Here is a 25,106-nt window from a genome sequence, read left to right on the forward strand (position 1 = left end):
GTGTGTACCATCCTCATCTGGTGATCGAGTAACTGTGAAGTGTTACTTTCCTCCAAGTAGTACTCTTAATCTTGCCAAGATGTGCCATGGTGAACACACCTGCCTAGCATTTTACCTGCAGGGTGTGTCAGTGACTGTAGTGTGACATCATACCAGCGCAACGCGGCACAAATAAAGAACAAATAGATCTTTATATTAGACTTAGACTTAGACTTAGACAAACTTTAATGATCCACAAGGGAAATTATTATGCTGCGTTTAACTCTGGTGTCTCTTATCCTCTCAGTTTTTGATGGTGAAGTTCCTATGCACCAGGCAGGACACGGCTGACCGTCTGGGTGTGCAGTCTCTCAGCTTCAGTGGTTACTGTTGTGGGGGAACAGAGAAGCTCGAAGACCTTGACCACCATAGTGCCGCAGGAGAGCACAGCAAACATGATGCTGTCACTGGCCTTTGTCTTCTCAACAAGACCTTGTTCTTCATTCAACAACTCACACAAGATTTGGTACAGAAAAAAACTCCTCACCACTGCATTTCAATGTAAAAGGTATGATGTGCTAAATATTACAAGTGTAAACTCCTTTCCTGCAGGATACCGTTTACTTAAAGCTGAAGTATCTTCTGGATTTCACTGAGCTGAACCTGGACCTCTTCTGGAACTTCTACAGCAAACTGATGCTGATGTGAGTATGATCTCTTTCCCTTGATTGTGGCCATTACTACGGTAACTGTGTGTTTGGCTTTGTCTCAGTGAGGGAGAGGAGGTCTTGAGGAGTAGAATCCATCTTCTCCAGTTGCTGCAGAACTGTTTTCCCATGCTTCCCAACACTCATGACTCAACGACAGAAGCAGCGCCCACATCCAGCAGTGTGGAGCCTGTGGATGATTCTACCAGGGCTGATCAGCAGCTTTACTCTCACCTCTGCTACAGTAGGACACAACTTCTAGCATCCATGGACAGCAACACATATATTAGTGAATAAATGTCAACACTTGTTTCAGTGGTGAATGAGCCTGAGGGGGAGATGTTACTGGAAAAAGCTTTGCACAAGGAGGCCACGAAGGCCATTCTTACTGGAGCAGCTGTTTTCTTCCCTAATAAACATATCAGGAGGAACAAACTCTTCAGTATGATGGTATGTTCAAATATTTATTTATATTACAACAGGAGTTGTAACTGTTAGTGTTATTCTACAACTTACTGAAAGTAAAACACAATTGTCTAATAATATAAGACAGAAAACATACGTACAATACGCAATATAGGTATGAGGTATCTGGCAAGGTAAATAAAAAAAAAACTATTGCATGGATCATGAATAGTTGTAATACAATTTTAAATATGTTCTTTTTTTTGCAGAAAAACATCACAGAAGAAGATCAGCGGCCGTCAGTCAAAGTGACATTTGAGTCGCTGTGTAATTACTTCAGGTATGTGTAATATAATATATATACAATATGTTATAATATCCTACTCTCACACGTACAGTAACGTGCCCGTCTTTATTTAGTGACCAGGATCCAAGCGGCCTTCTCCTACTCCCCACTAAAGACGCTCCCGCCGACTTTGACATCAAGCCAAGTTTTGCAGTGATGGAGACACTGCTGCTTGTGGCAACACAAGAGGTGATTACTGTAGTAATTCATCATAATAAAGGTTGTCACTGTAATACTGATTCATAATAGAGGTGATCATTGTAATGTTTCATTATACTGAGGTGATCATTGTTAATTATTCATCGTAATAGAGGTGACCACTGTAGTAATTAATCATAATAGAGGTGATCACTGTAAGTACCAAGTACCTTTCCAGTACCAAGGTACTGGAAAGGAGGGTCCGGCCGATAGTCGAACCTCAGATTCAAGAGGAGCAATGTGGATTCCGTCCTGGTCGTGGAACAACTGACCAACTCTTTACGCTTGCGGGAATCCTGGAGAGGGCCTGGGAGTATGCCTATCCAGTCTACATGTGTTTTGTGGATTTGGAGAAGGCGTATGACCGCGTCCCCCGGGAGATCTTGTGGGAGGTGCTGAGGGAGTACGGAGTGAGGGGAACCCTGCTGAGGGCCATCCAATCTCTGTACAACCAAAGCGAGAGTTGTGTCCGGGTGCTTGGATGTAAGTCGGATCCGTTTCCAGTGGGGGTTGGTCTCCGCCAGGGCTGCGCTCTGTCACCTATCCTGTTTGTGATTTTCATGGACGGGATTTCTAGGCGGAGTCGTGGCCATGGCGGAGAGGGTGTACGTCTCGGGGGGCTAAAGGTTGCGTCACTGCTGTTTGCAGATGATGTGGTCCTGATGGCACCTTCGGTTCGTGACCTTCAGCTCTCACTGGATCGGTTCGCAGCCGAGTGTTCAGCGGCTGGAATGAGGATCAGCATCTCCAAATCTGAGGCCATGGTTCTCAGCAGGAAACCGGTGGTTTGTACAGTCCGGGTAGGGGACAAGACTCTGTCCCAGGTGGAGGAGTTTAAGTATCTCAGGGTCTTGTTCACAAGTGAGGGAAAGATGGAGAAGGAAATCAGCCGGAGAATCGGAGCAGCTGGGGCAGTATTGCAGTCTCTCTGCCGCACTGTTGTGACGAAACGAGAGCTGAGCCGGAAGGCAAAGCTCTCGGTCTACCGAGCTATCTACATTCCTACTCTCACCTATGGTCATGAAGTGTGGGTAATGACCGAAAGAATAAGATCGCGGATACAAGCGGCCGAAATGAGTTTCCTCAGAAGGGTGGCTGGCATCTCCCTTAGAGATAGGGTGAGAAGTGCAGTCACCCGAGAGAGACTCGGAGTAGAGCCGCTGCTCCTTCGCTTGGAAAGGAGCCAGCTTAGGTGGTTCGGGCATCTCGTGCGGATGCCTCACGAGCGTCTCCCTAGGGAGGTCCTTGTTGCACGTCCCACTGGGAGGAGGCCCCGCGGCAGGCCAAGGACCAGATGGGGGGGATTACATCTCCTCTCTGGCCTGGGAACGCTTCGGGATTCCCCAGGAGGAAGTCGCAAATGTTGCTCTGGAGAGGGAAGTCTGGGAGTCTCTGCTGGAGCTGTTGTCCCCGCGACCCGATTCCGGATAAGCGGTTGAAGATGGATGGATGGATGGACTGTAATATTCTACACCACTAGGCCTACTCAGTGGCCTAGTGGTTAGAGTGTCCGCCCTGAGATCGGTAGGTTGTTAGTTCAAACCCCGGCCGGGTCATACCAAAGACTATAAAAATGGGACCCATTACCTCCCTGCTTGGCACTCAGCATCAAGGGTTGGAATTGGGGGTTAAATCACCAAAAATGATTCCCGGGCGCGGCTACGCTGCTGCCCACTGCTCCCCTCACCTCCCAGGGGGTGATCAAGGGGATGGGTCAAATGCAGAGGACAAATTTCACCACACCTAGTGTGTGTGTGACAATCATTGGTACTTTAACTTTAAATGTAACTTTGTTATGATTATCATAATAGAAGTGATCACTGTAATGATTATTCATAATAGAGCTGATCATTGTAATAATTAATCATAATAGAGGTGATTATTGTAAAATGAATTATAATAGAGATGATCATTGTAATGATCAATCATAATAGAGGTGATCACTGAAATTATTAATCATAATAAGGGTGATCATTGGAATAATGAGTCATAATAGAGGTGATCATCACTCTAATGATTAATCATAATAGAGGTGATCACTGTAATAATCATGATTGAGTTGATCTTTGTAATGATCAATTTGATACTGACGTGTGACAGTATCAAATGTAAACTTGGTGGGTGTAGTTTTTTTCTGACACATTTGCATTGGCCGGCCTGAAAATAAATGACATCTTCCAAAATCCTCTGCACAGCGCAGGACCGTGGAACGTCGTAAAGAGGAGAAAAAGAGGAAGCTTTCAGGAGAAGTGTATTCGAAGTAAATAAGAGGAATTGTTTTATTCGGACATTTCATCAAAATCTGTTAATAACGTTTTGAGTTATGTTGCTAACAAACAGACAAACAATACCCTGCAAAAACATAACCTTTTTGTCGGAGGTAAATTAAGTCTGCATACTGCAAAGCGAAGTGCGCCATCTTTGTCTCGAGCGTTTCCAAGCCAACACAGAGCAACAACAAAGTGTCCAGTGGACGCGCCAACACTGCACACCGCGGGGAATACGAGAAATATGACTCGACTAGATCTGACCAATCTAAGTCTATGAGCACGAACTGATTAAGTCTACTCGGATGTGCGGCGAAACGTTTTCCAAGACAAACCAAGCAGTCCAGTTGCGATCGATTGAATGCCCTGAGATGGTAATAACCTGGATGAATGAGAACCTTCCTAGACGAGTAATATGAGAAGCTACTTGATAAACACGGAAAATATATTTTAAGCCAGCGATGCGAATGTACGGTATTTACCGTACATTATTAAAAGTAGTCAGTTAACTTTTCTGACAATCAGCATTTTCCAAAATGATAAAAACGTCTACTGTAGAGGACACTGCTTCTCAGAAAGTAAAAGTTGAAAGACACTGTACATTATTGTTTTACACTGGATGTTTATATTGTCACTTTAAAGGCACTCAACTGTAAGTTTTTTTTTAAAATATTTGTATCAGTGGATGTTACACCACTATTCCTTCAACTTAAACAAACATGTTAGTATAACAAAAATATGATTAGGACATTTGAGCATTAGGTTTGTGTTCAATTACAGCAGTAATTGTGTTTATTCTAAATATTCCTGCCAGTTCATTTTCACACATTGTGCCATTTTTGCCAAGCCTTATTTTGACAATACCGCAATAATATTGTGGCCCTAATTCCATGACAATATCATACAGTGAGACTTTAATATCATTATGTATGATAAATCATAATAGAGGTGATCACTGGCATGTCCGTGTAATAATTCATCATTATATAGGTGATCACTGTAATGATTAATCATAATAGAGGTGTTCATTGTAATAATGAATCATAATAGTGGAGATTACTGACATATCATTGTATAAATGAGTGTTTATTAGTAGGCCTCTTCATGAAATATCCAGCTCTGGTTGTCATGTCTAGCATTGTAACATGCTGCCATGTTTATGTGCAGTGTGAGGTGATGATGGTGCATGAAGGTGCTGGGTCCAGTAGAACTGTGCTACTGTCCTTGTTCTGGGCCCTGCAAGGCAGCCTCCTCTCTTGGTGTTACCTCCAACTTAAAGGAGGGACTTCCACTGCTGCCAGCATGCAGCTAGCCAGAGACCTGCTTTTACAATGTAAGACCCCAATGCATGTACTTCTCTTTCCTATAGCAGTTCAGTGTGAATAGGAATGTAATACAAATTACAATGAAGAGCAGTAAAGCAACCTCCCGTGTATGTACAGTATTTCAGTACTTTTTGTCAATAGCGTGCAATCAGCGTACATCGTAGGGTTATTTATGCCTTCAAATATGCTGTATTCTATATTTGAAAACATGTAGAAGACAGTTTAATTACATAGCTAGTACACAAATGTACAATACATTTACCTATATAAATTCATGACATAATGTTTATTGTAGGTGTTTACTATGAATGTATATTTACTCTTGTCTGACGCAGCTGTGTAAGAGATGAAGTGTTTATAATACGCACTCAAGAGTAGAATTCATCTTTGTGTCTTTGAACAGATGTGGATCAGATTTTGGCAAGTATCAAAGGAATACTAGCTTCATTGCTGGAGAAGTACACTGGCACTGAGATTATCAACAAACTGGGCAACTCCATCATCGCCACAGTCTTCAGACAGCTAGTAATTATTTGCAATTTCACAATTTGAGTTGATGGTGATGATTAAAACAAGTTCCTGGTTGCTCCACTAGCTGCTCTTCCTCCTGGAAATTTGCTCTTTGGACATTCCTCACTGTCCGCTGCTCAAGAGCTTCTCATCTCTGAATGAGCTGCTCAAAAGTCTGTCCATTGGCACAGGAGACATATTTTCCAAGGTATTTACCTAACCCTAATAATACTACAGTTGTATATAATTCAGAAAATAATATATATTCAAGTACTGTAGAAACAATGATTTTAATACACAGTCTCTCCAGAAATGCATGATGCTGTGAATGTGCCAAATCACAAAAGTAGTCCAAAGCACATTTTGCCCAATTAGTCATTTTCACCAATTGAATTTGTCTCTGAGCAGCACTCAAACACGCACGTGCAGCAGAAACAACAGCAATGTGTAGCAATATATCAACTATTTATCGATCTAATGACACAATTGTCCCTCGTAGCTCAGACCTAGTTTCAATTCCTGTCTCCAGCACTAAGCCTTGTGGGTAAACGTTCACTTCCTAGTTTACATGTATTTATATAATTATTTAACATTCACTTATCTAGAGTAAGACAATCAGAACATGATTTTGTTTGCAATGCTGACCTAGCAAAGAAGCAGCATTTACATGTCAGGTGTCCAAGTGTAATGATAATCTCTCATTGTCGCTCATTTATCAACAAAAAATAGATCTGTAGAGCGCTCACAACAGTTCACAAATGCTCTTAACTTGTGTGGGTTAATGTGTTGGAACATAAAAGGATGTTTAAGATGGACAAACATTTTTCAAGTGTAAAACATACACCTTGTAGACGAAAGAGCAGAGAATGGACTATAACGAAGCATTTGGTGGTGTTTTCTGTAATTATAATGAATTATTACTATTATTAGTAATAATTATTAAAACAGTGCTGTACTTTTGACAATGAGCCCTGAGTATGTGCCTTTACTGCATCTAGTGTCTACTTTTAAATCTGTGTGGTATAAAACGAGTAAACAGTATTTATTTATAATTTCTTTAAAAAATTAAGGTTACAAGGAACACTTAAAACACTGATAACAAATGTATCAAATTACAAGTGGATTCAATTTTATTGAAAAAATAAGCTTCAAGACGTCGCAAATTTTGATGCAACTTTCTGGAATATGGTGCTGTGAATTCAGACATTTTAGGTCGCAACAATCACAAAAAAAGCCAGATAAATCTTGGAGAGATTGAATACACAAAGTATCATATATTGTATGATGTATATCCCATTTTACACATAAAACATTTTTGAATGACAATATTTATTGAATCAGATGAATAAATAACTTAACTGTTAAGTCCTTCAACAATGTCTACGAATGTTCTCATTCATCCGGGTCATTGTCATCTTAGGGCAATCAATCTATCGCAACTGGACTGTTTGGTTTGTCGTAGACCTTTGGTTTGGTTTGGTTTGTTTAGACAAACCAAACAGTCCAGTTGCGATCGATTGAATCCTTCAACAATGTAAGATAAAAGCAAACTTTAGTGGTTAACATGCAGAGTTGAAGCAAGTAATATTATTGATTATGGTGGATTACAAAGATGTAAAATGTAGTTTATCATTCAATAAATGTTTATTTCAACGCCTGAATTTTACATACTTACACGTACATAGTTTATATGAGGGGAAAAACAGCATACATATTTAAAAAATATGATTTTCCTACGACTGTTAGCAGGACCAAGAGAGCTGGCACCAGCCCCAAAAGCCTGTGGTGCTTCGGACCTGGACCATGGAGTCCTCTCATAACTATGAAGACAGTCGCCATGAGAGCAGCATCTTCGCCTGCCCTGGTGTGACTTCCTTTGAAGTGGACTTTGATGAACGCTGTGAGACAGAGAAGAGGTAACTGTATCATTGTGCTTTTCTATTTCTATTCATCCATCCATTTTCTACCGCTTGTCCCTTCATTCATCATTAATAGAATATTCCACCAACAACGTGACCCATTGCAGTCAATCACTAACTTCCTAAAGATAAATGCTTTTAATGTATTAATTAATTGACAACTTTGTATCTTACTAATAATTATATATGTACTTTGAGTGTGTTATTCCATGAAGTAGTTTTAATCCCATTGTTCAAATCATAGGTATGACTACTTAGAATTTACCGACTCCAGGGGCGGGAAGTTTCGCTATGACATGAAGGTTGGAACGGAAAAGTGGCCAAAGGTATGAATAAGCCATTCACCCACAGGATGCCTCCGTGTTTCTCTCTCCTTTACACACATTGCTTCTCTTTGCTCTCTTTAGAAGGTAACGTTTGATATTGGCCCTCAGCTTCAGTTCCTCTTCCACTCTGATAGCAGCAACAATGAGTGGGGTTACAAGTTCACTGTCACAGCCATGGGGCTGCCAGACATCACCATCTCTTGGATGTCTGACCTGCAGCTGCTTGTGGCGCGCCTAATGGGGCGTCTTGCCTCCAGAACCCTGGCACTCAAATCGCCTCATGGTGAGATTGTTCTTCACAGCTGTTGTTCAAGTGATTTATAAATCGGATTAAGTGTACGTTATAATTCCTCTTGTAATGGTTGGCAGTGACACTTGATGAAGATCACACTAGTAACACATAGCATAAAATATGTAGAATGATTGCGTCCCAACTCAACATATGTGTTACAACAAGTGTTTCTATTGTCATTGGTAAATAGTTATCTTCTGCTCTATGAGGACAATATACAGTTTTATATAACTGTAGTGCATTATACTGAGAGATGTTTACAGTGTTCCCTCAATTATTGCGGGAGTTACGTTCCCAACCTCCCTATAGGGTCGCTATTTTTTCAAATTTATATAAATATTGTATGCATTTTACACTGTTATTAACCTTTTACACACACTTTTAAACACGTCCTACGCTCCATTTATTATTTTCCTCCTTCTTTATGTAAACGACCGTAGATTAATTTACTTTGTAATTGCTGATAGTGGATATTGGTTTGAAGCTAAGCTACCTTTTTTAGCATAGCAATTGGGATGTTTACCTTATCTGAAGATTGTAAGCAGCTTCGTCTAGGGCTTACATCTTGTGCGACAAGCCTTAGAAGGCTCAGAACGTTTGGGCCACATCGTTAGAATTTAAATCTAATCAAATGTTCTCTGAAAAAGCAGCACAGCCAACATGGAGGTCGGCAGTAGCAAACGGGAGGCCCGATATGGCTGAGCCAATATATATATATAGAGCAGTGGTTCTTAACCTTGTTGGAGGTACCGAACCCCACCAGTTTCATATGCGCATTCACCGAACCCTTCTTTAGTGAAAAATAAAATGTTGTTTTTTTTTTTCAAATTCAAGACAAAGTTATATGTTTTTGGTAACACTTTAGTATGGGGAACATATTCTAAGTAACAAAGACTTAATTTAGAGTTTTTTGGACACTAGGGGAACATATTCTTAATAACAAAGACTTAATTTAGAGTTATTTTGTTAGGGTTAGGGCCAGGGTTAGAGGGTTAGGTTTATAATAAGGCCATGCCGAATAAGGCATTAATAAGTACTTAATAATGACTAGTTAAGAGCCAATATATTACTAATTTGCATGTTAATAAGCAACTAATTAATGGTGAATATGTTCCCCATACTAAAGTGTTACCATGTTTTTTTACTGGTGCACAAAATGAACCGTGCATGAACATAACCTTGTTCAAACAACAAAACCAACACAGTGCATAAACTCACAACAAATTACACACCTGCAAATCAGTCTGACTTCTGCTGTTGCCGTATCCGTAATACGCTGATAGGGAGAAGTTTTTATTTACACGATGAGTCGGGTGTGTCTTGACCTCCGCCGAACCCCTGAGCCCGACTCACCGAACCCCTAGGGTTCGATTGAACCCAGGTTAAGAACCACTGATATAGAGGTTTATTTGAAATAGGGACAGATACAAAAACATAGGCATCTGAAACAGTTATCCAATGTATGCATCAGAGTGTTTGTAGCCAAAGCTAATTTACAACACTTGTCCCCAACAACAACAACAACAAAGATCCAACATCATTAAAATAGGAAAATAAAAAATAGAATGAGTCGATAATAATGATAATAGTAATAATACAGACAAAGTGCAAACTAGATAAAAGACAATAATAATAATAACACAGACAAAGTGCAGACTAGATAAAAATCAATTAGTAAAAATTAGTAAAAACTAAACATGGGAACACGATTGTTGCTCAACTAGCCATAATTGTGTTTTTTTTTTGAAAGTGACAAGTGCAGGTATACTTTTCAAAATGTCCGGTAAAGAGTTCCATAGTTGTGGTCCTTTTATTGAAAAGGCAGTCTGGGCAAAAGATGTTCTACGGAATGGAACGCAACAGTTGCCTTTTGACATTGCTCGGGTGGTAGATCTGGTACCACTTTGCAGTCTTGTAATTGCCTTGCAGAGCAATTGGGGAGTAGAGTTATCCAAGCATTTAAAAACCAGTTTGACTGTGTGTAACAAAATAAAATTGGTAAAACTTAAAATATTGTATTTGGTTAAAATTTGGCAATGATGATATCGTATACTCTTCTTGTCTAGAACTTTCAAGGCGCGGTTATAAAGACACTCAATGGTCTTGATTGATGACTGGTGTGCCTGGGACCATGTAGTTAAGCCATAAGATATGTGTGAAAGAATCATTGAATTCATAAAAGTAAAAGCACAACTAAGAGTTAAGCAGTGTCTTATAATATTAAAACAGCCTAGGTTTGCCTTCAGGGTTTTACACATTTTCTTAATGTGACTTTTAAAATTCAGCTGATAGTCTATGATTATGCCCAAATATTTGACTTCAGGTACTTGTTCAATGAGCTCCTCATTCATTTTTATATTCAGGTTTGTTTGAGGTAGCTTTTCTATGGAGAAGCAGACGGAGTTAGTCTTTTTAGTGTTTAGTGTTTAAAATGCTATTTTGTCTAATTTAGCATTTAACTTTTCAGCAACTAGAGTACAGGTCTTACCTGATGTATATACCACTGTGTCATCCGCATACATCTGTAAATCTATATCTGTGCATACATCTGGTAGGTCATTGATGTATGGACTGAATAGTATCGGTCCCAAGACACTACCCTGAGGTATCCCTGTTTCTATTTTGCGGAAGGAAGATCTCACATTATTAATGGTGACACATTGTTCACGGCCCTTTAGATATGACTCAAACCAGGACAATGACTGTTTGGATAAATTGAATTTAGTTAGTTTTGAAATTAAAATGTCATGATTGACTGCATCAAATGCTTTTTTTAAATCTAGAAATACTGCACCGACCACCTGTCCTTTGTCAAAAGAATGTTTGATCTTTTCAGTTAAAAAACAAGTGGCAGATTCTGTAGAATGGTTACGTCTGAATCCGAATTGCAGGGGAGTCAAATAGTGATTTGTCTCAAGGTGGTGCATTAGTTGTTCCGAAACAATCTTCTCCAGGACTTTGGATAAAACTGGAAGCAGGCTGATAGGTCTATAGTTAGATGTCATTCCAGCATCACCAGATTTTAAAAGTGGTATTACCTGTGCAGTTTTCCATCCATCTGGGAATTGCCCAGTTTTAATGGAAATATTAATAAGACGGGTAAGAGGCTGTATAAGGATGCCGCTATATTTTTTAAGAAAATCTGTGTCTAGGTTATAAATATCCTTTGAGTATGTGGTGTTTAGTTCATGTATGACATTTAGGACAGTTGTCTGAATAACCTCCAATCAGCTGCAAGGACATAGAACCCACTACCCCTAAATGCAAAGAGTCATTGGGACACAACTTCACGGGAATGCGCAAAAAGTAGGTATAAGCCTAAATTGTTAGGCAAGGGGGTGTATTGGGATTGGGCCTTAGACTCTGAATATTTAATTAAGTGATTCTATGGGGTACCACTAGATAGAGCTCGTGTATCCCGTAGTTTAAGAATTACTGAAATAGATGTTATAATAAATGTTTCTGCAAATAACTCTTTATAATTTTGAAATCTGTGATGCACAACAATAAACAACAGTAATAATAATTCCATCAATACCTGTCTGACAGGGTCATATAAAATGGAGCGTCATTTGTTTTCCATTGAACAGCTGGTAAATATGTAATTCAGTTTTGTTAAGATGGTACATCTGTTTTTCATAAGCCAGTGGAATGCATTGTGGTTGTCTGCATTTCTACTTTCTTGCTATGCCAACTTCTTCCTGGTGTTGTGATTCTTCTGTGTTTATCCAGAGGTTCGTTCAGTGAAAGAGCTTCCATCTTGGAAAGTTTCTCATGTTCAGTCTTCACCTCTGTGGAAATACATTCTGCGACATGGCTTGTGTGAGTCCAGGCACATGGATCAGAACACATCAGTTCAGGTATGAGCAAAACTATTACGCTTCTTTCCAATCCACTTGTCATATTTTCATCTTCACTTTGAAAACTCTTAATACTAAGTTTCTGTGTGTTAGAGGAACGTGTATAAACCTGATGATGTAATGAGGTTCCTGGAGAACTTTGCCCGATGGAACCCTTCCCAAGAAGCAGCAGACCATGGAACAGAGCTGATGAGAAACCTTGTGCAGTGCTGTCGAAAACAGGCAGCGAGGAATGAGATTGCCACTGGCTGGATGACAGACCATGCCGTGAACGCTCTTTGGGCTGCCATGGTCTATCATACACCTGCCCTCATCCATGCCCTGCACACCTACGGTAATGTTAGCACTGCCAATAGTACAATATGTGAGCAGCAGCTTGAGAAAAATACAACTGACAAACTAAGTTCTGTCAAACGCAACATTCATTGATTTTCAGCGCTTCTACTGAAGTCTGCAATGAGCTAAAATATACAAATGAATATGCTGCAGAAAATGTGATTTTAAGGGGTCAGGGTAATACTGTCGCACACTGTGATTGTTTGTGTGTGTGTTGTTAGACTTAGACTTAGACAAACTTTAATGATCCACAAGGGAAATTGTTCCACACAGTAGCTCAGTTACAAAGGATGGAAAGGATAATGCAGGTGTAAAGTAGACTAAAAATGTACCGTAGTAGCATTATAAAATATAACATATGAGTAATATTTACATATTATTTATACAGTATAGGATATATACTGATATATTATATTATAATTTTGTATAATATATACATTATATAACAAATACCATGTACAATATTACAGTATATGTAACAGCTGCAGCATAAAATAGAGAGTAGATCCAGCAGAAAATAGACATTATAAACAAAGAGAGGTACTAACATAGAAGCGGTCAGGTAATAGACTGATATCATCTATTGCTGTAGGGCGAGTGATTATACAGCTGGATGGAGTGCTGAATGAAAGAGTTGTTGAATCGAACACTGTGGGAATGAAGCTGAAGGAGCCTGTTGGAGTATGAGCTCCGCTGTCCCTCAATTGTCTGGTGGAGTGGGTGGGCAGGATTGTCCATGATGGCGAGCAGTTTGTCTAGTGTCCTCCTGTCCCTCACTGTGTGCCAATAGTTTGGCCGGCTTTTTGTTATTGTTATTATTATTATTAGAGGTGTAACATTATAATTACCTCGGTATTAAGGTCACTGATCCGTTCATTTTAGGTATACAAAATGCATACAAAATGCAAAACATTAAACAGCTTTAATGATTTTTGCATTACACATTTTACTGAAAGTGTTACTAAACGATTGAAGCTGTGTCTTCTTAGCATTATTGCTAGTCATGACTCTAGCCAGTGGAAGGCTGGTCTGCACGCTGGATATATTTTTATGTCTGTAATGGAAAGTGTGGTGCCCGCCTGATCTTTGTTCCGCTTGTATTTAATTGCTGTATTTAATGCATGAAGCAAAAACACTTCCTCTTAATATTACATCTCTGTACCGAAACAACTGCTAACGTGTACTGTTACACCCCTAATGATTGATAATGTTATTGTTATCATTATTATTTGCATTTAATCAAAATTGCAGTGAGTAGATCAATGTTATATCTCAGTGTGTTTTATTCTTTGAATAGTAAATCAAGAATGCAAGTCCTGTTTGAATGAGGACTTGGTGCAGGTGTATTTTCTGGCAGACAGCATCAGAACTTGGATGGTAAGGATTCATCTCGTATTTATGAATTCATCATGAATCAAACATTGTCTATATTTTATCTGTTAGTTGGAGATGAAGCAGAGATATATTGTTGGCAAAATGAATGTTTCTGAAGACAAGGAAGGAGGTCCTGATGAGGTTACTATGGAGACACTAGGTGAGAATTCCTGGTCTTCATTTGCTTTCGTCTGTTACTCATTGTTATTTTCTTTCTGTGCAGCTGAGATGTGCATTGAAAAGTCCCTCCTGCTCTTCAGATTTTCACCTTGTGGCACACTGTGCACAGACTCTGATCCTGCCAAAATAGAGGACAGCAGTGCTTCTCTTCACTGTCCACTTTCAATCTCAGAGGACGATTTCCAGGCCAGCTCCTTAGTTGAGCATGTGATGATGTCTGCAGACAATGTTCAGGCCAAGCCGGGACAGAGCCAACCTGCCAATGTCCCAGTGTCCTCATGTGTGCACTGCAAGTCAGGCCACAAAGACTCCACAGAGAGCCTCTCATCCCGCGGAGCCGGCAGTCCAGCCTCTCCTTCTGCCTTATCCCATAAAGCCTCATTCAGTCGCGCACGACTACGCCTCCTCTCATGCCGCTCTATAGAAGAACCCAGCACCACCCCCACTGTCAAAGATCGCTACCTGGTTCTCAAACATATACTGAACTTCATCAAGGACAATTCTCTCACAACAGCAACGTGTGTAACATACCCTCTCTCATGATATTTAATTATATATATACACTGTTGTAGATGATGTTTTCCCTCATCTAGTATCCTGCAGACCTTAGAACTGAACAAAGCTCAGGCTGTTAGCGTGTGCAAAATCCTGGAGCTCGTTCAAGAGTGTTTGCATTCCCTGGGAAAGCCACACCTTTTTCAAGGCCCCTGCATCCTGTTCCTCCAGGAACTGCTGACATGTCAGAAAGACTTCAGCAGGTACACATTTCAAATCCTCCCCATTCTGAACACAAAGGGTTTGCAAAACTACAACAATTGCATTTTACATGTTTGTCAGCTATTTCCTGTTTAATGACGAATGACACATACTGTTTGCAGTTATTTCTCTCAGTTGTCAGACAGCGGACGAGAGCTTGGGGAACAAGTGCGGCAATCTTACCATCAGTTATTGCTCATCCTGGTGGAGGCAGTGCAAGGATTCAATAGTCTCAATGAAAAGTAAGCTCATTTAGATTGAGATTGCAGAAAGATTTCTGTAAACAAGTATGTGTAACATAACCTTATCACCCTCCCTTAGAGCTCTTCTACCAGCACTGTCTTGTGTGCAAACCTGCCTCTTGCACCTTCTAGACATGAATTGGCATGTGCACGACCTTCCTCTATTCCTGAACATCAAGCTTCCTGAACTCTTGCTGAGCATGTCACAAGAAAACATTAGTGTTCACGACATCGCAATCAGGTAGCGTACCAGCCATGCCACAAGAACTCTGCTACGCATCATCGCTCTCATATTTGAAGTATTGAAATTATACTTTGGTACGTTTTTCTGTGGTAGTCAGTGGACAGAAGAGGATGAAATTGCAGACTACAAAAAGAACCAGGAGTGGATGGATGAATGTATGGACGGAATGTTTGAGAAGTGGTATGACAAAATCGATGAGGAGGACTCTATGGAGGACAGACGAAAGGTATGCAATAATAGGATGAGGTAGTACCAAAAAGTTGACGTTTACATCAATGATACATTCCACAGATGCACATGTTCATTGCACGTTATTGTGACCTGCTCAATGTGGTGATCTCCTGTGACGGCTGTGAGAGGATGGCACCATGGCACCGCTACCGATGCCTGCAGTGCACGGATATGGACCTCTGCAAGACATGCTTCCTCAGTGAGTTCATGTCCAACATGTTTCTACGTACTGCTAGGTCAAGTTAAAACAACACAATCTGTGCGTGTGCGTGTGCGCGCGTTCATGTGTGTGTGTATGTTTTTAAACAGGTGGTGCCAAGCCAGAAGGCCACGAGGATGACCACGAGATGGTGAATATGGAGTATGCTTGTGACCATTGCCAGGGGCTGATTGTGGGCAGCAGGATCAACTGTAACGTCTGTGAAGATTTTGACTTGTGCTTCGGTTGTTACAATGCAAAGAAATATCCTGACAGGTAATACATTCAAGTTTAGGGACAGCTTTTTGTCACACTTGAAGTCTTTTGCATTTTAAGCCCTTTCTCTTCAACTATCCTTTAGCCATCTGCCCACCCATCGGATTACAGTTTACCCCATGGTGACCATTAGAATAAGTGACCGCCATCGCTTGATCCAGCCATACGTCCACAACTACTCCTGGCTTCTGTTTGCTGCTTTGACCCTGTACACTTCTTCACAAGTGAGCATGAAGACACAGACAGAGGAGGAATCTCTGGACAGTATGACTTGGAGTCAAGCCTCAGCCCTGCAGACGTGCTGCTCCAAACTCATCACTGATTGCTTGCTCAAGAGCCAGACGAGCAAAGGTAACAACAAAGAATAATTGGGCTTGAAAATCCGGTGTTTGTTGGTGCCTGTTGACTTAATTTGTGAAGTGGCATATAACAATACAAATAGAGTACAGTACAGTATGTTTCTCACATGCGACTGACTCCACATACTGTAGGTCTGCGTTCTTCAGCCTTGCTCAATCTGCTGTCAGCCAATCAATCATCTTCAGACAGTGAGCTCTGTCCAGTTTACCCTCAGTCTTCTCAGGACATCAGCACCGCCACTGACACCTCGTCTCTCCCTGGTAGTACTGCAGCAGTCTGCTCTGCTTCTTCATCTATAGACAAGGTGAGCAATGATATTAGTTGCAGAGAAGACATACAGCATCTACCTTTACTACTCATAAAAATGTATGCATATTTGCTTTCTTATGATTAATGTAAATGTACTACCATCTTACAGGTGAACTTAATTTCTGCAAACTGTTGAATGTTTCATTACATTTTTAAAAACTTGATGTTCTCTAAAAAGGAAGTGAACTTGACAAATAAGAACATTTACAAGTTTCAAGTTGTACATCAGGACACCAAACGCTAACAATTGCTTAACAGAACCTTGCCTTAGCCAGCCTGTGCGTGCGTAAAAAAAAGATTAAAAGCCTGATCCTCTAAAGGTTTGCATAAAATTAAAAACATGCAAAGTTGAGAGCATACAAAGATAAACTATTAAGTCCACGTGCAGAGGATTTTCTCTTCAATGATCAAAATTGTTTACAATCCATGTAGCGTGTTTTTCTTCATGTCTTTGCAGAATATATACCAGTTTTTGCAACACACAATAATGCAAGGAGAAGATGCAAACATAATCAATTAGCATTCACAATGTAATTTATTTAACACACAACACCCACTTCTCCCAGAGCACACCTTCAGCATGTTAAAAAGTGGGTTCTGTTGTAGATCACACTGGAGGATCTTGTGATAGACCAGAAAAGGTGATACAGATTATATTTGTGTGCTGCACGTTACAAAACATTACAACACGAGTGTGTGTTTGTTAAAGTATTGTCCGTGGATGCCTGAGACATCACTTCGTCTGGCATCATAATCTTTGTGCCTCATTCCACAAAGTGTCGTTGCGATAACACAGCAGGTAGCTATAGAGAGGTGATAGTAGTGCAAACAAAAGTCCACAATCGACAGGTGTCGATGAGGGAAGGGTGGGGGAATGTCACAGCGTCTCACTGCAGAAAACTCTTGGAGTTTTTCCATCAGGGCCTTATGCGAAGGTCCACCAGCAAACAAGCAAGTTACCTGAAACCCAAGCTTTTCATTGAGAAAGTCTTGACAAATGCGTTGAGAGACCAGTCGATCAATTCCATGTTTAGCTTTGGAGAACAATGCAGAGAGAGACTCCAAAAAAAGTTGAGACAAGACAAAGAAGCAAAAGCAGGGGAAAGATAAGGGAGAGGGAAGGAAAGCGTCCGCCTTCATTGCAAGCAAGCAATAAAGATGGTAGGGGTCACTTCCAACATGCCCACTAATAGTACACACAATTTTCACACTTTGTACACATTATTTAGTACTTGTTTTTTGGGATATTAGTAGATCAGACCCTAATAACTGGTAAAATTGTATAAGATGTGTTAAGTTTTCGGCTCTTGACTATTTTTCTGACACAAGAGAGGCAAAATGTCTGTTTTGATATTAAAGGTTGCTGACACCTGGCTAAAATATCAGTAGGCTGCAATAGAATGTGGAAGCCTTTTCATTTTTTATTCAAACTTCAAGTTCCTTTGTTAAAAACATTAAGCTGTGAAAAAAGAAACATTCAAACATCAAACAGCTTGACGTGTACATTTACAAGTTCACCTAAACTTCTTTTAACGAATATCTTTAACTTGAAGTGATTAGTGTATTTCCTTTTGGTAATACATTATTTGGGTCAATGGAAAAGGTTTAACTATAAAATCAATGATGCACAAGCTGTTGTCCTCTCAATTCTAGAGTAAACCATCGGGAAAAGAGCCAAAGCCAAAGGAGGGGAACGCTCCTCTCGTTGCTCCTTCAGAAATGTTTGAACCAGCGAGTACAGCAGACATTGAGAATAGGAAGCTTACTTTAGAGTCCATCAGCATCAGTAAAACACCTTCTGTGTCCTGCGAGGATCCTCTTTCCCCTGTGATCAGACGTAAGTTTTTTTTAATTGATTCATGGTATGCATAGAAACCTAAACCAAGTTTTTTGTCATCATTTGTCAGCTTCAGAGTTGAGTCCGGCAGTCTTATCTCCTTCATCAGATGCTGTCAAGGAGACAGATGACCGGCTCCCCAAGGTTCCCCTTCAGGAACATGTTTTTTCAGAGTGCTCCAGAGAGAGGATCCTTGGACTTTTAGCAGCCATGCTGCCACCAGTCCAACCTGTAAGCTCTCAGCTTGATTCCAAGTAGATGTTCATTGACCTGATTGCTTTATAGCAGTGATCACACGTTCAACACTCTTTAAAACCCTCATCTTTAAGTATGAACTTTAAGTATGAACTAGGCTAGTGACATTTAAACAAAGCTATTGTCAATGATTTATTGTCATACCAGAACACATGAGAAGGCACAAAATGTAGAAGTTGCTTTATGACTGAACATATTGTTTCTTAAATCATTCATGTTTTCTTTTTTCTTGTCAGGGACATACTCTGTGTCTGCCCAGTGTAAGCGCAATCCTGCACAAGCTTTTCAGGGCAGTAATTTCCAATGCTGGTTCTCTTAACGAGACATACCATCTCACGCTGGGTCTATTGGGCCAGTTACTGATGAGAATCGCTCCCTTTGAGGCTGACGTTGCTGTTACTGAGGCCCTGACAGACAAATGTGAGCTGCTAATGCAGGGAGAGGCAGCCATTTCAGACACTAGTGGCTGGAAGACCATCCAATTGCTCTTCTGCTTGGGAGCCTTCTGTTTAGACAGGTATTGTAGTCACTTTTGCACGCCTGTGAAAGATGTCGTTTGTCCACTTTTTCATCTGTTCAAATGGCACGCAGGTATTTGGACGCAGTCCTAGAGCCATGACACTGTTCATGTTGACCTATAATTTCCTGTCTTATTTTTCCCCAGTCGTATTGGTCTGGATTGGGCTTGCACAGTGGCAGATATTTTACACAATCTCAACACTTGTCCTGAGTGGAGTACAGTCATTGCCGCCTTCACTGACCATTGCATTCTCCAGCTGCCGCAAACACTCAAACGCACTAACCTTTTCACCCTGCTGGTGTTAGTGGGATTTCCCGAGGTAGTAACAAATCCAGGATTCTACTACTCTATGACCCAAGGGTGCCTCTGACTCTCTTTCCAAAAAATATGCCTGCAGGTGCTGTGTGTTGGCACACAGACTGTGTTTATTGACAATGCCAACGAACACCACAACATGATCTTGCTCAAACATTTCACTGAAACAAACCAAGCAGCTGTGGTGGACATAAAGACGCGCAAGAGAAAAACAGGTCAGTATCATCGTTCTGAGCAAACAGCACTTTAACTTTTTTTTAATAAGCTTTTTCTTTAATCTCGCTCTCAGTGAAGGACTACCAGCTCATCCAGTCTCAGGACTCTGCATCATACCTTCCAGGGCAGTTAGAGAGCCAGTGCTTTCCTAAAACTCTGCTCAGCCGCTACCTGACCAACTTTATTTCCATCATCTGCCACCTTCTACACACCAGCCAGGAAAACGCTTCTCCTGATGCTGTGGAGGCATCCTGGGTTCTGTCCTTGGCTCTTAAAGGCCTTTACAACACACTCAAGGTACCAGCAATGTGACTTGCACATATAAAGCAATTCATGGAAAGTGTAAATGATAATTTCAATGTATTTAATGACCTTGATCATTGCTATCGTCGTCACTGTCACTCTGTGTAGAAGGTTGGAGTTGAACAAGCTCAGGAAGCTCTCCAGCAGTCAGGATTGACCCAGCTGCTTGTGAGGAAGTGCAGCAAGGGGACGGGTTTCAGCAAGCTGTGGTTGCTACGAGATCTAGAAATTCTCTCCATCATGCTCTATTCCTCAAAGAGGGAAATACATTCCATGGCTCAGGACCCCGAGCGGGACCAGCGAGAGCAGGACAAGGAGCACGATTCGGATCACTCCAGCAACATTGCTGACGACATAGAGGTCAATAAGCCTGATCCACTGGACGGTCTTGATGAAGAGACTAAGATTTGCTTCCAGGTGAATAGGGATACTTCAGAGAGTGTAAACGGCAGAGTGGAATGTTTTTTAAGCAACTATGTTCCTTTTCCCCCCACAGATCACTCATGATGCCTTAAATGCCCCTCTGCCCATTCTACGAGCCATGTATGAGTTACAGATGAAGAAAACCGACTCCTTCTTCCTGGAGGTGCAGAAGAGGTGCTCTTGATGTCCTCCTCTTACAGGCGGTTTACGTAGATTCTTGTTGATGTGAATTTTGTCATGTCCAGGTTTGATGGAGAAGAGATCAAAACAGATGAGACAATCCGTACTCTGGCTCAGAAATGGCAACCGACCAGACGGACTCACTCGGAGGACAGAAACATCAAGGCTGTTGACACTGATATGATTGTGGCTTCTTGCATTGTAAGTTAGGTCATCAACTCTTTTCACATTTTACAATTAAGAAAGAACGCAAGAAACGTGTCATGTTGTTGTTGTTTTTTTAACACAGTCTAAGCCCAGTCAGTGTGAGAAGGCCACGGAGGAGTTCAATGTAGTGACACAGAGACTCATCACCAACTCAGAGAGCGACTTGCAACTCAGTTACGCCAAACAACGCCGCACAAAAAGCTCTGCTTTGTTGCACAAAGAACTGGATGTTCGCAGCAATCGGGCAGTTCCTCAATACCTGGTGAAGGTAAACCATGCCATTACCACGCTGTATGCCCGCCACGTACTCGCTTCCCTGCTGGCCAATTGGCCTGCCGAGGCGTCGTTGAGCGAGGAGGCCCTCGAACTGAGCGGTGCGTCTCACATGGCCTACATCCTAGATATATTGATGCAGCTAGAGGAGCGGCCGCTGTGGGAGAAGGTGACAAGTGGGAGGAGCATGAACAGGCAGGAAGTTTGTGCATCATTTTTATTTTGATTCTTTTTATTATTGAACAGATTCTACAGAGGGTGTTGAAAGGCTGCAGCCAAAGTATGTTGTGTAGTCTGTCGCTCACTGCCTGTCAGTTCATGGAAGAGCCGGGCATGGCCATGCAGGTCAGAGAATCCAAACACCCGTATGACAACAACACCAACTTTGAGGTGGGTGTCCTATTTGTTGATTTTCCTTATTTTTAATGACATGCAATCGCAGCCAAGAGTGTATAATGTTCGCTGTTCACTCAATTAAAGATGCTATTTGTAGGTGGCTGCCGACAGGGCGGTCACATTTGAACCAGCGACAAACATTAAATTACGCCCTCGTCCTGGCCTGACAAGACCATGTCATTAACCCTTGGAAGCACAACCTACCAATTCCTACACTCTTCCACAAGTGGGGTCAAAAATTACCCTAATTAAAATCAATGTGTTTTGCAGTAAACTGGGTTGTTCTTCAAAATCTTTAAAACGAAGATTTGTAACATTTTCATATTCCAGGTATTCCTCATAAAACATGTTTGTGAAATGAATCCGTTTGCATTTTTATTTATTTTTTCATTAGTTTTAGGAAATTGCAGTTTTTGTATCACTACCCACTTTTCCACAAGAGGGGCCACAAATTACCCCAAGTTGTTACTATGGAATTTTCTATGAACTTTTCATTCTTAGCAACTCTGATTGTTCCACTTACACATCTGATGTCACTTACATATCTAATGCAACTTTGACTGGCAATACTGTCACACTTACACATCTGATATCAGCAGTCTCACCACCCAGGAAGGGGCAATATTTGATCCACTAAAGACTGTAGGACAACAGAAAACGAATGAGGTAATTCCAAATACTGTAAAATCTGGAACTTTTTACATCCTTATGGCTGACGCTATATATGTAAGAAACATGGCAGGTGCATTATTCATGTTGGTTTTATTTTAACAATAAGTTTTGTGTTGTATCTTTCAATATTTGTGTGAGTCAAATATAAGTTAACTGAAAGTTGGAAGCTAATATGGTACATTCATTTTATTTGCTGCTTCTCCTGCCAACATGGCCACGAAACACAACTCGTCACGTGATTCTCCTGCCAACATGGCCACCAAACACAACTAGTCAGGTAACTCCACTGCCAACATGGCCATCAAACACAACTAGTCATGTGACTCCCCTGCCAACTTGGCCACCAAACACAACTAGTCATGTGACTCCCCTGCCAACATGGTAATCAAACACAACTAATCACGTGACTCCCTTGCCAACATGGTAATCAAACAAATGTTCTCATTCATCCAGGTCATCGTAATCTCAGGACATTCAATCGATCGCAACTGGACTGTTTGGTTTGTCTTAGAAGATGTTACGCCTCTCATCCGAGTAGGCTTCATCAGTTCATGCTCATGCTCATCAAATTACACTTCAACAACTGTTGCTGGCTTTGACAGTAGGATTGCTCATTTGCATCAACTGATTAAGGCCTACTTGGATGAGAGGCCAAACGTCTTCTAAAACAAAACAAACAGTCCAGTTGCGATCGATTGAATGCCCTGAGATGGTAATCAAACACAACGAATCACACGACTCCCCTGCCAACATGTCCACCAAACACAACTCGTCAGGTGACTTCTCTGCCAACATGGCCATCAAACACAACTAGTCATGTGACTCTCCTGCCAACCTGGCAACCTAACACAACTAGTCAGGTGACTCCCCTGCCAACATGGCCATAAAACACAACTAGTCATGTGAATCCCCTGCCAGTTGCAACACATGTGAGGTATGACATCAGATGTGTAAGTGGGACTGTATTGACAGTCAAAGGTGCATCAGATGTGAGATGACATCAGATGTGTAAGTGGGAAAGTTGGAGTTGCTAAGAATTAAAGGTTCACAGAAGATTCCATAAGAACTGCTTTCAGTCGTTTTTGACCCCACTTGTAGAAGAGTGTGTAGTTATACAAACCCTGTTTCCATATGAGTTGGGAAATTGTGTTAGATGTAAATATAAACGGAATACAATGATTTGCAAATCATTTTCAACCCATATTCAATTGAATGCACTACAAAGACAAGATATTTGATGTTCAAACTCATAAGCTTTATTTTTTTTTGCAAATAATAATTAACTTAGAATTTCATGGCTGCAACACGTGCCAAATTAGTTGGGAAAGGGCATGTTCACAACTGTGTTACATGGCCTTTCCTTTTAACAACACTCAGTAAACGTTTGGGAACTGAGGAGACACATTTTCTAAGCTTCTCAGGTGGAATTCTTTCCCATTCTTGCTTGATGTACAGCTTAAGTTGTTCAACAGTCCGGGGTCTCCGTTGTGGTATTTTAGGCTTCATAATGCGTCACACATTTTCAATGGAAGACAGGTCTGGACTACAGGCAGGCCAGTCTAGTACCCACACTCTTTTACTATGAAGCCACGTTGATGTAACACGTGGCTTGGCATTGTCTTGCTGAAATAAGCAGGGACGTCCATGGTAACGTTGCTTGGATGGCAACATATGTTGCTCCAAAACCTGTATGTACCTTTCAGCATTAATGGTGCCTTCACAGATGTGTAAGTTACCCATGTCTTGGGCACTAATACAACCCCATACCATCACAGATACTGGCTTTTCAACTTTGCGCCTAAAACAATCCAGATGGTTCTTTTCCTCTTTGGTCCGGAGGACACGACGTCCACAGTTTCGAAAAACAATTTGAAATGTGGACTCGTCAGACCACAGAACACTTTTCCACTTTGTATCAGTCCATCTTAGATGAGCTCAGGCCCAGCGAAGCCAACGGCGTTTCTGGGTGTTGTTGATAAACGGTTTATGCCTTGCATATGAGTTTTAACTTGCACTTACAGATGTAGCGACCAACTGTAGTTACTGACAGTGGGTTTCTGAAGTCTTCCTGAGCCCATGTGGTGATATCCTTTACACACTGATGTCGCTTGTTGATGCAGTACAGCCTGAGGGATCGAAGGTCACGGGGCTTAGCTGCTTACGTGCAGTGATTTCTCCAGATTCTCTGAACCCTTTGATGATATTACGGACCATAGATGGTGAAATCCCTAAATTCCTTGCAATAGCTGGTTGAGAAAGGTTTTTCTTAAATTGTTCAACAATTTGCTCACACATTTGTTGACAAAGTGGTGACCCTCGCCCCATCCTTGTTTGTGAATGACTGAGAATTTCATGGAGTGTACTTTTATACCCAATCATGGCACCCACCTGTTCCCAATTTGCCTGTTCACCTGTGGGATTTTCCAAATAAGTGTTTGGTGAGCATTCCTCAACTTTATCAGTTTTTATTGCCACCTTTCCCAACTTCTTTGTCAAGTGTTGCTGGCATCAAATTCTAAAGTTAATGATTATTTGCAAAAAAAAAAATGTTTATCAGTTTGAACATCAATTATGTTGTCTTTGTAGCATATTCAACTGAATATGGGTTGAAAATGATTTGCAAATCATTGTATTCCGTTTATATTTACATCTAACACAATTTCCCAACTCATATGGAAACGGGGTTTGTACAAAAACTGCAATTTCTTACAATTAATGAAAAAAAATGCAAATGGCCTCATGTCACAAACATGTTTTATGAGCAATACCTGGAATATATTTTTAAAAATTGTTTATATTTTGAAGAATAACTACCCATGGGGTCATTTTGGTCCTATCTGTACATCTGAGGGTTAATACCCATCCATC

The 25,106-nt window shown here is 40.9% G+C and overlaps 1 protein-coding gene across 4 annotated transcripts in view; it reads left to right on the forward strand.

Annotated features, from left to right (window-relative positions):
- Positions 1–25,106, forward strand: part of zzef1 (zinc finger, ZZ-type with EF hand domain 1) — an 82,015-nt gene that overhangs the window by 35,300 nt on the left and 21,609 nt on the right. For 3 of the 4 annotated variants that reach the window (XM_062048483.1, XM_062048485.1, XM_062048484.1), the window contains 36 exons: positions 287–505; positions 592–683; positions 752–930; positions 1,003–1,136; positions 1,361–1,431; positions 1,512–1,626; positions 5,070–5,235; positions 5,631–5,752; positions 5,823–5,945; positions 7,484–7,653; positions 7,901–7,982; positions 8,064–8,265; positions 12,007–12,134; positions 12,228–12,468; positions 13,768–13,847; positions 13,914–14,004; positions 14,068–14,542; positions 14,618–14,782; positions 14,903–15,022; positions 15,102–15,263; positions 15,360–15,492; positions 15,558–15,696; positions 15,807–15,972; positions 16,058–16,323; positions 16,464–16,636; positions 18,295–18,478; positions 18,549–18,709; positions 18,970–19,250; positions 19,398–19,572; positions 19,651–19,783; positions 19,858–20,081; positions 20,196–20,504; positions 20,584–20,684; positions 20,756–20,891; positions 20,980–21,339; positions 21,417–21,560. In XM_062048483.1, coding sequence (XP_061904467.1) covers positions 287–505; positions 592–683; positions 752–930; positions 1,003–1,136; positions 1,361–1,431; positions 1,512–1,626; positions 5,070–5,235; positions 5,631–5,752; positions 5,823–5,945; positions 7,484–7,653; positions 7,901–7,982; positions 8,064–8,265; positions 12,007–12,134; positions 12,228–12,468; positions 13,768–13,847; positions 13,914–14,004; positions 14,068–14,542; positions 14,618–14,782; positions 14,903–15,022; positions 15,102–15,263; positions 15,360–15,492; positions 15,558–15,696; positions 15,807–15,972; positions 16,058–16,323; positions 16,464–16,636; positions 18,295–18,478; positions 18,549–18,709; positions 18,970–19,250; positions 19,398–19,572; positions 19,651–19,783; positions 19,858–20,081; positions 20,196–20,504; positions 20,584–20,684; positions 20,756–20,891; positions 20,980–21,339; positions 21,417–21,560 — 6,222 coding nt within the window. The remainder of the gene's footprint in view (positions 1–286; positions 506–591; positions 684–751; positions 931–1,002; positions 1,137–1,360; positions 1,432–1,511; positions 1,627–5,069; positions 5,236–5,630; positions 5,753–5,822; positions 5,946–7,483; positions 7,654–7,900; positions 7,983–8,063; positions 8,266–12,006; positions 12,135–12,227; positions 12,469–13,767; positions 13,848–13,913; positions 14,005–14,067; positions 14,543–14,617; positions 14,783–14,902; positions 15,023–15,101; positions 15,264–15,359; positions 15,493–15,557; positions 15,697–15,806; positions 15,973–16,057; positions 16,324–16,463; positions 16,637–18,294; positions 18,479–18,548; positions 18,710–18,969; positions 19,251–19,397; positions 19,573–19,650; positions 19,784–19,857; positions 20,082–20,195; positions 20,505–20,583; positions 20,685–20,755; positions 20,892–20,979; positions 21,340–21,416; positions 21,561–25,106) is intronic. The other variant, XM_062048486.1, reaches the window with a different exon arrangement.

Source organism: Entelurus aequoreus, linkage group LG05 (genome assembly GCF_033978785.1).
Source record: "Entelurus aequoreus isolate RoL-2023_Sb linkage group LG05, RoL_Eaeq_v1.1, whole genome shotgun sequence".
Lineage (NCBI taxonomy): Eukaryota > Metazoa > Chordata > Actinopteri > Syngnathiformes > Syngnathidae > Entelurus > Entelurus aequoreus.